The sequence below is a fragment of the Dromiciops gliroides genome, chromosome 4 (assembly GCF_019393635.1).
Source record: "Dromiciops gliroides isolate mDroGli1 chromosome 4, mDroGli1.pri, whole genome shotgun sequence".
Lineage (NCBI taxonomy): Eukaryota > Metazoa > Chordata > Mammalia > Microbiotheria > Microbiotheriidae > Dromiciops > Dromiciops gliroides.
Window position 1 is genome coordinate 136,953,183 of NC_057864.1, and position 11,680 is coordinate 136,964,862.

General features: G+C 36.7%; 1 protein-coding gene across 4 annotated transcripts in view; it reads right to left on the bottom strand.

Annotated features, from left to right (window-relative positions):
- The window catches only part of KMO (kynurenine 3-monooxygenase), a 59,594-nt gene that overhangs the window by 27,430 nt on the left and 20,484 nt on the right, over positions 1-11,680 (bottom strand). For all 4 annotated transcript variants that reach the window (XM_043963229.1, XM_043963230.1, XM_043963231.1 and 1 more), the window contains exons 4-6: positions 9,842-9,931; positions 2,812-2,860; positions 2,028-2,115 (exon numbers count right to left, since the gene is read on the bottom strand). In XM_043963229.1, the coding sequence (XP_043819164.1) occupies positions 2,028-2,115; positions 2,812-2,860; positions 9,842-9,931 (227 nt within the window). The remainder of the gene's footprint in view (positions 1-2,027; positions 2,116-2,811; positions 2,861-9,841; positions 9,932-11,680) is intronic.

The following is an 11,680-nucleotide window of genomic DNA, read 5'->3' on the forward strand; positions in this document are numbered from 1 at the left end:
TATAGATGGAGGCATAATGGGTTTGGAACTTTGAATATAATGTCATTGGTCAGTTTTGCTGAGTGGTTTTTTTAATTCTGTTATAAAAGATAGCTCACTAAGAGGTGAGGGGGAAGAATATATTGGGAATGTAAGTGATATAAAAGCAAAAGATATCAATAATTTTTAACTGAAAAAAGAGTAGCCCATAATACTGTTCATGAGAAAGAATGATGTCTTTGGAGTCAGGGAATCTGAGTTCAAATATGAGCTCTACTACTTACTCCCTGACTGACCTTGAGCTCCCCTTAATCTCTAAGCCTCAGTGTTCTCATCAGTAAAATGAAGGGTTTGGACTAAATGATGATTAAGGTTTTTTTTCTAGATGTAAATGCGAAATCCAATAACCACTCTCATACTCAACAAACATTGACTGCCCAGTATGTGTAAGGTACTGTACTGGGCTTTAGGAGTTTAGAAGAGGGAAGAATAGATGAAGCCTAGGATGGTTAGAGGTTTCATGGAGGAGATATGACTGGAGCTAGGCCTTTAGGATAGAGTAGAACTTAAGATAAAGGAAAATGGCAGGAATAGCAATCAAGACAGCAGAAAAAAGACTTGGAAGTAGGAATGCATATAGTCAAGGAATGATAACCAAATCAACATGACTAACACGTGAAGGTCATGTAGCAAAGTTGTAGAAAATAAGGCTGGTGAGGGAGGTAAGGACTAGATCATGGAGGATTTTAAACATCAGGCTACAGGCTTTGGAATTTATCCTATATATAGTGGAGACCCACCTGATCAAGGTGCAGGAGTTGATACTCTATGTACAAAATGGTATTTAAGAAGATGAATCTGGCAAGGTAAAGAAGGATGGAGTGGAAGAGGGAGAGCCCGGAAGCAGGAAGAACAGTGAAGAGATTTATTCGATAGTCCAGATGTGAGCTGACAAGGATATGAACTAGGATGATGGCAGTGGAAATGAAAAGGAAGGAACAGAAAGGGAAAATCTAAAGAAGAAAGACTGGGTAGTATTTGTTAACTGATTCAAGGTGAGGAGAGAGGACGGAGTAAAGGATGAGACTACACTTAAAGGATAGGATGAGGAACAAATGGAACTAGTAAAGGGAAGATACAGAGTAGCCCAAGAAGTAAGAAGAAAAACAGAATGGTAAGGTAAAGAGAGTGTTGGACTTGGAGAAGGGAAAACCTGAACTTCAACCCAGCTTCTGATACTTACTATAAAGTTGTGGCTACTCAACTTTCTTGAGCTCCAGTTTCCTCATTGTAAAATATGGACAATAACATTTGTGGTACCTACTTTTGTTTGTTGTCAAGATTAAATGAGCTTATATGTGTAAAGCACTTCAGAATGTGTAAAACATTACACGAATGACAGCTGTTATTATTGTTATTGTTGCTGTTGCTGTTGTGTTGTCAGAGTACAAAAATTCCACAGCCGAGGGGGATAGTAATTTTTTTTTTTTTTTAGGGCAATGAGGGTTAAGTGACTTGCCCAGGGTCACACAGCTACTAAGTGTCAAGTGTCTGAGGTCGGATTTGAACTCAGGTCCTCCTAAATCCAAGGCCAGTGCTCTATCTACTGCACCACCTAGCTGCCCAGAGATAGTATTTTAAGATTGGGTGATCACTAGTGTCAAATGCCACAGAGAGGTCAAGGAGAATGAAGACAGAGAAAAAGAACATTGAATTTGTCCAATCTCCTCATATTTTCCCCAGTAGCTATTTTTAAAAGTTCCTATTCCAGAGGTTCTCAACTACAAACTAAATTAATTAAATAATTGAGATTGGTAAACATGACATTGAACATTAAGTTAATGACTGAAAATTTCATCTGATTTGAAGGTGCATTTGGAGGCCTCTACAATGCCTTCAAGTTCTAAAATTTTACAAGGAAACACATTTGTAATGAATATTACCCTAGGTAATTATTAAAACTTTTAAAAAATTATTAATCAAAGGATGATTCTCCACTTTCTAATCCTTTACTTCTCTAGTCCTTTATGATGGCTCTGATTTATTACCCAAGAAGAGTGATTATGCCTTCTTCAGGTTTACAATTCAACAACTTGTGGCCAAAGTGCACTTTTGCAGTGGGGTATTTTTCAACAGCTAGAGAACAAACAGAAAAACAACACATAGAGATATAATTTAAATTCTCTTTTATACCAAATTCAAGAAAAGTTGAAGTTTTCATTTATCATTTAATCTGGCACAATGATTTATTAACAATATTCAAATTGATTGGCTTAACATCATTCCTATTTTACATTATTTCTCAATATCATTCCGGTATTAAAACTTTAAATAAGTATAAACTTATCTTCTTTCTTTTCATTTCCATATTAAATTTTTTTTAATCCAATCCCATTTGTTTAAGTCTCATATACTCAAATGAATGGCACATTGGGAAATGAGAATCAGCTAGATCATGTTACAAGATGTTTGTTGTCTAAGCATTTGTGAGTCAATGATAATTCCACTACTCACATATTTATGTCCTTGTATCTGTTTTGAACAGCTCTATTGCCAGGAAGGCTTTAAATTCAAGGTGATATAACTTGAGATTTTAGATTATCTCAGTATCAGGTAATCAACATGTGTTAGAAAATCAATCAGTCACCAAACATTTATTAAACACTGATTATGTACTAGGCACTGTACTAAATGCTGTAGATACAAAGAATCAGGCAACCAGACAAACTCCAATTAAAATTTTAAGTTTGCTATAACAATCCCAAGCATCATGGTAGCACAACAATGCAAAAAGGTGAATAAAGTTTAGTTAAATAAAGGTGTTAGACTTACCAGTCAACAGGTCTTTATTTAGATGTTCTCTACTTATAGAAAGAATATACTGGGGGAAAAATGAAATTTGAAAGCTCTATTTAGGAAGAATGCACAAATATACTTTTGAATTACTGGATAATTTTTCTACTAAATAGATAGTTCAATAATCAATAAGAATGGTACCATTTCTCTTTAAAGTATTCAACCTAAATTTATTTTTATTTTATTTTTAGTAAGATTTGTGGTCAGCGAAAATCAAACCCTTATCTTTTAGAATTTAGCACAATTTGGGGCAACTAGATGGCGCAGTGGATAGAGCACCGGCCCTGGAGTCAGGAGTACCTGAGTTCAAATCCGGCCTCAGACACTTAACTCTTACTAGCTGTGTGACCCTAGGCAAGTCACTTAACCCCAATTGCCTCACTAAAAAACAAAACAAACAAACAAAAAAAAGAATTTAGCACAATTTCTACAAAATAGGGGATATAACCAAATTATAACATGTTATTGCTGTTTGTCCTTCGTTCTTGAAGAGGACCATGACATCAGAGTGAAGGCATGACTTGTACTGAATTAGGTTTAAGTGAGGGAGGGCTGTGCAAGGTCACCAATCTCACCCTCTCCTCCAGAGCTATCTGGGTCCAGGGGCAAGATGTATATCAGGACTACTGGAGATGGCGCCAGATGTTTAAGGCAATTGGGGTTAAGTGACTTGCCCAGGGCCACACAGCTAGTAAGTGTCTGAGACGATCTTTGAACTCAGGTCCTCCCAACTTCAGGATACACTGTGCCACCTAGCTGCCCCAACTAAAACATAACAAGAAACCAATCATAAAATAAGTGTTGGGTGTTTTTTTTTTTTTTCACTTAGTACCTAGTGCATTTCCTTGCACAAAATAGATTCACTCAATAAATGTTTGCTGCACTGAACTAAATTAGATCATCCTATTCAGCTGCTTGGGAAATTTCTTGAATTCCTTCATACCACTATACAATTCTACATAGAGAATAGGATCTGAACCTGTAATTTCATTGCTATAGGGAACTCCCAGGTAAGGAAATGCCTTCTACTTATTTCAAACCTACTGTTATTATTCAAAAAACAACTTTGGAACTCTTCTTTGCCATTGACTCCACGTCCAGGAACAGAGATACCAGGACAAGAAAATTAGTCATCCTATTCTTTTAGACTCATACACGCTGGTTTTGGCCCAAAATCGTAATGTCCAATTTGATCACTGACCCTATCAACCAGATTCATCTTCTAATGGCTTTGGGCTATTTCCAAAAGTGAAATCCATCTTCAAAGGACAAAAACTTGCCAGCATTAAGTATTACACAAAAACTTCTCAAAGGTGCTTCTTTGAATGGGACAATATTCACATACACATGCACCCTGGAACATTGATTTAAAAGCAAAAAGTCACATTAGTTTATTGTTATGCCTCAAGGAGAGTAAATCATATATACAACACATCTAGAGATATGTTAATTTAAAAATAATGTTAGTTGGGAATTGGCTAATAGGAAGAAAGAATATTTTATAAATGAATAAAATAGGGGTTAGGGATAAATAATCTCCGGCCCTCACCCTACCTCCCCACCGCGCGCGCACACACACACACACACACACACACACACACACACACATTGTAACTCTGGTACAAAGCCATTGGGGTAGGTAGTATTCAAAATTCTATGTAGTAGGGGCAGCTAGATGGCACAGTGGATAGAGCACCGGCCCTGGAGTCAGGAGTACCTGAGTTCAAATCCAGCCTCAGACACTTAACATTTACTAGCTGTGTGACCCTGGGCAAGTCACTTAACCCCAATTGCCTCACTTAAAAAAAAATTCTATGTAGTAATTCAAGAGATCCTAAAAAAACCCCAACCCCTTCCTCTCACTCCTGGATCTTCCCCATCAGCTTGCCAAAGAAAGGTGTCTGCAATTCTATGATTAGAAAGTCATTCATTTAGGTTGAGGTATGTTTAGTGCTAGGTACCATCTTTAAAATGCAATTAGCCTTGTAATTTTTACTTCGATGTGATTTTTGTTTATTATTATTATTATTATGTCATAGAATTAGAGAATCTTGGAGCTAGAATGAGTCTTAGAGATCATCTTAATCTAACCACCTCAATTTACAAAACATCAAGCCCTGGAGAGATTATATGATTTTCTTAAATATCAAAATCTATGTCTCCTAATGTCCTTTTCCCTCCCCATCCTCAATCCTTTGAAATAGCTAGCTAAGAGCTAAGACCCCATGGGAATCATAATTTTCATGTGAGAGGAGTATAAGGCACCCCTTATGGGAATAGGGATCTACCTGGTTGGGGAATGAAGTGGGGGATCCAGGATAATTGGGAAACAGCATGAGAGTACTCAGCATCTTGAGTAATGACAGAGGGTGTAGAAAGAGAAAGTTGGAAGACTTGGAAGAAAAATTTTACACAGGGCACAGTTATTTGTAGGGCCTAACACACTGGTGATTGCTCTAGACTGAAAGGAGAGAATCAGAAATTTCAACAATACTTATTCACCCTAAGTACATACAATGCCAAATTAAGAGAAATGTTAACAACTGTTAAGAGATACCAATATAGCTAATTAGTAAGTCCATGATGCATCATAAAGCAAAAATCTGAATTAACAAGTTAGTCTTTAAATAGCTTGGTCCTGCTACACTGGGAATAAAAAAAAAATTTCTTATCACCTTGCTAAAATTCATAAAAATCAAGGCAATTTTTATTACCCTGAACTGTACCCATGCAGTCTAATTGTTTATCTTTTCAATGCAACAGAACCCAGAAATGTTATTTTAGTATATAAAGAAGATTTTCAATGAATAGGAAGAATTTAAATATTCCTTCCTTTTTAGAGAGCACAGAGATGATTTTTACATCTAGCTGGATATTTTGTCATAGCCATAAAATCATAGGTTTTTTGGGGAAATCCCAACAAATCATCTTGCTCATTCCCCAAACTTCCATATACAACTATAACTAAAAGAGGAAGTTGGTTCATTCTTTTCTTAACCAAAATTAAAATAAATTCCTCAAGTCTCATTTCCCTAATGCTAATCTAATACAACAGTGATACTGTAAATAACAAGAGTAACAATAAATTAGCCTGAAGATTTTTTAAAATTACCTATGAGAAATAATATCTACAGGTGATTTCAGGAGATAAGTTCAACTCTGGCTTTTATGTTACTTATATTGGAGCAACTGCTAACATGGTACCAGACTCCAAAAGGAACAATCAGAAAAATGTCAAGATTCCAAGCAATTCTAGATTGAATAACAGAACGAAACAAACTAAACAATACTGCCCAGAGCCCACAGTGTATTTTTATAAATGCTTTCAGCTTCAATGGTTAGGGCTTTGTGAGAAATAAAACAAAAAAAAACACCTGTATTCAAAGGTGGGAATTTTCTTATCTGAATCTCACTTTCTGCACTTAGCATTTTTTACTTCCCCTAACTGCCCTGTAATCCACTCCCTCCACATACCCCTAAGTACATTCTTTTTTTTTTTTGCAGGGCAATGAGGGTTAAATGACTTGCCCAGGATCACACAGCTAGCAAGTATGAAGTGTCTGAGGCCAGATTTGAACTCAGGTCCTCCTGAATCCAGGGTTGGTGCTTTATCCACTGTGCTACCTTAGTTGCCCCCCTAAGTACATTTTTTATATACTTTACCATGTGTTTGAAAGAACTTCAGTATGAAATATGTACTTTCCTCTCTCTTCTCCCTACCAATTCTTCAAGGCCCAGGGCCTCTAGGTATTAAAGGACCATATCTTTAGAGCTGGAAAGGACTTTTAAGTTTATCTGGTCCAAAGCCCTCTCTGGAGCCTGCCCTGATAACTTAAGTGTTCTTCCTTTCTTAAACTTCTTTGGCAATCTTCATTGGTACTTCCTAGTTGAAAACTTTATTATATTTGGTCCTGTTTTCAAATCATTTCACATATGGAAATCATATCACTCCACAGGATGTGATGGTATGTTCCCTGAGGGCAAAGATAGTATCATAGTATCTAATATTTCTTCCTTTTTTTTTTTTTTGTTTCTGATACTTTTTTTTTTAACATTTTCTTTTACAGGGCAATGAGGGTTAAGTGACTTGCCCAGGGTCACACAGCTAGTAAGTGTCAAGTGTCTGAGGCTGGATTTGAACTCAGGTCCTCCTGAATCCGGGGATGGTGCTTTATCGACTGCACAACCTAGCAGCCCCATATCTGATACTTCTAATGGACATCTAATAGCACTTAGCCTGGTACTGGGAAGATAGTAAGTGCCCAAACAATGATGGATTGATTATAACATGATATTATCTGAGTCCTAGACTAACTGATCTCTCTTCCTCCTTTCCCCATTGCCTATCCCTATGAAGGTATCAACATGATGCCAAAATGAACATTTAATTCTGTGGAAGATAAAAAAAACATATTGGAATAACAGGGAATTCAGGCAAAAAAAATTGTGAAATATAAGAATTTTTCACTTCTCTGTGGGTTTTGTTATCATTACGTAGTTATGGATTTTGATTCCTTGAAGCTACTGCTGCTAACTAAAAATAAGAAAGAAAAAAAAAGAGAGAACTCTAACAAAGTCAGAACCAAAGGAAAAGCAGGATTTCCCAACTTTTGCTGCAGTCCTTAGGAAAAAAAGAACTTTCCTGAGTGAAAATTAAGAGGATTGTGTTTCTAGTTTGCTAAAAGACATTTTGTGTGCCTGCTTCTTTCCCAAGAAAGCAAATTCAGAAAGTGTAATTAGAAAAGGAAACCCTTCTATTGAGCTCAATAAGCTATGGGATGACAGTTAACAAGTAGAAGAAAAAAACACATGAAAGCTAAGCATCAAGGAGAAATATAAATCAGAAATATGATTTTGCTTTTTTAAAAACTATATAGTACCATCTGGATGTTGTTATCTTTTAGTAACTGTTGCAGGCAAAAGGGAAATGGTTCTACTCCATTTCTCAAAGTTGAAATGCAAATCAATTCTAGCCAAGTTATTTTTGAAGGAACATGAAAAAAAATCAGCCCACTAGAAATGTTTTTGAAATCAGCATTGAATAGATGGTTATTTATTACCTTTGCTACTTTTCTCTACAGAGCACATTTACATCAGTGTACTGAAGGATTCAGAGAAGCTGAGATAAAGCCTTCAGGGTGGCATTTAGGTTTCTTTTTTTCTAATTTTCTATCCACTGGAGAATGGCCATGCCTTAAAAAGACAATACCGCCCTCCCCTTGCTCTAGAAGAGAAATTCCTGAGAGGTGAGATGTAAAGATGTGTGCCGGCACAGAAATCAACTTGACTACTTTCCATTGAGTGTTTTGGGGATAGTATGGAGTAGATATGAAGTCATAGAGGGTAATGGGTGCTTTGGTAACCACTGGAGCTCACCATCCATTGCACTACTGCTGCTGCTAACTGCCCAGCACAGCCTGAAGAGCAGCCTGAGACCAGAGGGGAGCCACCTCTGGATGTTATTGTCAAATTCAATCATTGATGAACTTGCTTTGCATTTAGAAGAACTGATACCGAGAATGATTTACCAGTGGTTGTTCTCCCCCCTTTTCTACAATATCTAGGAGAGCTTATATTAAACTCAAAGCCTACCTGTTCTTTAGAGTTTGGTTAAATTTCTGTTCAATTAATATTGAAAGCAAGTATAAGATAAAGGAATGGGCAACCATAACAATTTCCAGTTTGTATGTATTTCATTAGTGGGCCTGAGATGTAAGGAAGAGGGCCAGTGACAGAGAGAAAGAGAGACAGAGACAGAAAAACAGACAGAGAGACAGAGACAGAGAGAGAGGAGAGAAATGCATTTCATGTTGGAGATTTGGGGGATCTTCCCACCTGGGGCTCAAAGAAATGCCCCCACTTAAGAATGTAGTTGAGGGTACTGAATAAAACATCACCTCTAGTTGGAGGAGAAGGGTAATGGTTAGAATCAATTGAAGATGCCCACATCCCAAAGGGAGAATTCTAGAGGGAGAGGGAGTGAAAATCTTAGCCCAGAAAAATCTTTTCTCCTTATACAAATAACCCTTAATAGAGATACGAATACATATGTTTATATAAATATATGTAGATATATGTGCTTTTGAGTATATCTATATTATACAAGGCAGATAAACTAATGTAAGAGATTTTAAAACAAGCATAACAAAACATATATAATAAAATGAGTGGTGTCTCCTTCAAAATAACTGCTTCAAACTATTACAAAGATGTTGCCATTACCCAAAACATTTTTTAACTTCTCTTTGGGATTGATTATCTCAAAAGACTGTAGCACATTATACTGAGAGGTAGAAATCTTTGTTCTTTTTGAGTGGATTTGGTCTTTGGAAATAGCTAAAGAATCATTCAAAATGAAATTTAAGGAATAAACTGGACAATTGAACAAGGCAATGTCATTTGTTGTACAAAAAAGGAGGTGTGGCTATAATATAATGAGACTCTGTGTGTGCTTGTGTGTGTGTGTGTGAGAGAGAGACAGAGAGACAGAGACAGAGAGAGACAGATGGACAGAGAGTCAGAAAGAGAAACAGAGAGATAGACAGACAAACAGACAGTCTTAAAGCAATTTCAAAAGTGTTTTGCACAATGACAACACTTTTGGAATAAACATATATCTTTCCATTGTGAATATTTTGAAGAACAGCATTTATTGAAATCATGGCTCTGACACTACCTATATTTCCATGGTTAAGTTATTCAATCTTTCTGAGCCTCAGCCTTTTCATTTTTAAAGTTGGTATAATAGCCATGTAGTTCCTATTTCATAAGGTTGTTCTAAGTATCAAATGAGGTTGTATATCTACATCTATACAAAATTTGTAATCTTTTAACCACTATAATCAACTATTATCATCATCATTATCATTATTATTGTGTTGTGGTTGTTCAGATAAGTGTCATATTTTGTGTGATGCCAAAGTAAGAAGGATAAAAACCAAAGTTAATAAGTTCTAGGTTTTATATGTAACTATTATGCAAGGAGCTATCTTAAGGGAAAACGTACCTGATTTTTTGTCCCATAAGGAATTGCAAATTTTTTTCCTTTAAAAGAATGAATCATTCTTGCTCTCATAGGAATGCCCTTGGACACAACCTACAAAATCAGAAATGGCTAAGTTAGTTTTCAAATCATAAAATTTATCAAGTAAACAGATTTCAAGTCAGTTTTCAAGTCTCTTTTATAAAACTAACTTAAAGAATTGACTGATTTATAGCATAGTAGTAGTAGTAGTAGTAGTGACTCTAATGAATAGGTGGGAAACTCCGTCTCTCCATAAGGCACTTGGAAAAAAGCAGGAATTGTTTCAAAAGGAAGAAGAGATTTTGAGGGTCTGGTAGCAAAGAGGAAGGAGTGAGGAAATCAAGAAGTGAGTCAGAAAGAATGGGAAATACAGGGGTAACCAGTGAAAGGAGGAAGAGGAAGCAGGACTGGGAAAAACAAGGAAGAGATCCAGGAGGGCCAATGGCCCTCCAAGTGGCTAGAAACAGAAGAAGGGCTGAGGCTCCCAGTTGTACATATCTTCTTGCAGATCAAGGGAAGTTTCAAGAAAGCTCTGTTCTTTCCTGAACTTCTCTTCCTACTGTTCTGATGCTTATTTACCCAATCATTTCTGGTAACCTGAATTTTGTCTCAATCACAAAGAAGCCAGGAGTTAGAAATAAACATAAATTTAAATTAAGTCATAGTCAAATATTGGCCTTAATGTTATTTTTCTAACTAGGGGTTCACAGTGGTCATGATTGCGGTTGGAGGGAACTATGTGAATCTGAGGCATAATTACGCTGTCCCCAACCATAAAATTATCTTCTTTTGGTAACAGGGTGTTATAATGGTAGGAGAGTTAGTAAAAGTGAAAGCTCCTCTACTTGGGGATAACCTAGAGGAGATTTCTGTTCAGGTAAAAGTTGGATTAAATGGTTTCTGAGACCTCTTCTACCTCTGAGATTGCGTTACTCTTTGGTATTGTCTTTATACTACTTCCAGATACTTGGTTTTGCCTCACACTGAGAACTCCCTGTGGTTGAAAGGCTAGGTCAATGAATGTGAGCTCAGTTAAGGCCTAAAAAGCTAGAGAGGCTTCTAAATATGGGTACAGCAATTGACTGTATGTTTGATCACCAATCAACTTTGTTTGAAAAAGCATGTTGGAGGCAGCTTGGTGGTGCAGTGGATAAAGCACCATCCCTGGATTCAGGAGGACCTGAGTTCAAATCCGGCCCAGACACTTGACACTTACTAGCTGTATGACCCTGGGCAAGTCACTTAACCCTCATTGCCCCACCAAAAAAAAAAAAAAAAGAAAGAAACAAAAAAAAAGAAAAAGAAAAAGAAAAAGATTGTCACCAAAAAGTTGTTTATTGACTCACTGATCACTGATCAAATGGTAACTATTTGTAAGACTCAGTGCTGGGTGCTAGGGATACTCTACCCTCAAGAAGTTCACCTTCTACTGGAGATATACAACACACAGATAATGACAAGATAATTTGAAGCAGGAAAGATCACGAACAACTAGGGGAATTAAGAAAAGCTCGCCATTGGAAGTGGTACCTCAGCTGAGCCTGGCAGCAAGCTAAGGGTCCTAAGAGATGAGAAGGCAAAGCACTCCATGGATGGAGGACAACTTAAACAAAGGCATAAATATAGGAAAGAGGCTAGTTTAGTTGGAATCCAGAGTGCAGAAAATGGAGTAATGTCAAATATAGTTGTTCAAGTAGGCTAGTGCCAGATTATTATTATTATTATTATTATTTTTGGTGACAACTACTCATGAAGAATACTCATGAGGCTGTGAGCTCCATCAGAAAAAATATATATATAAACTTATATCAATCAAATCAC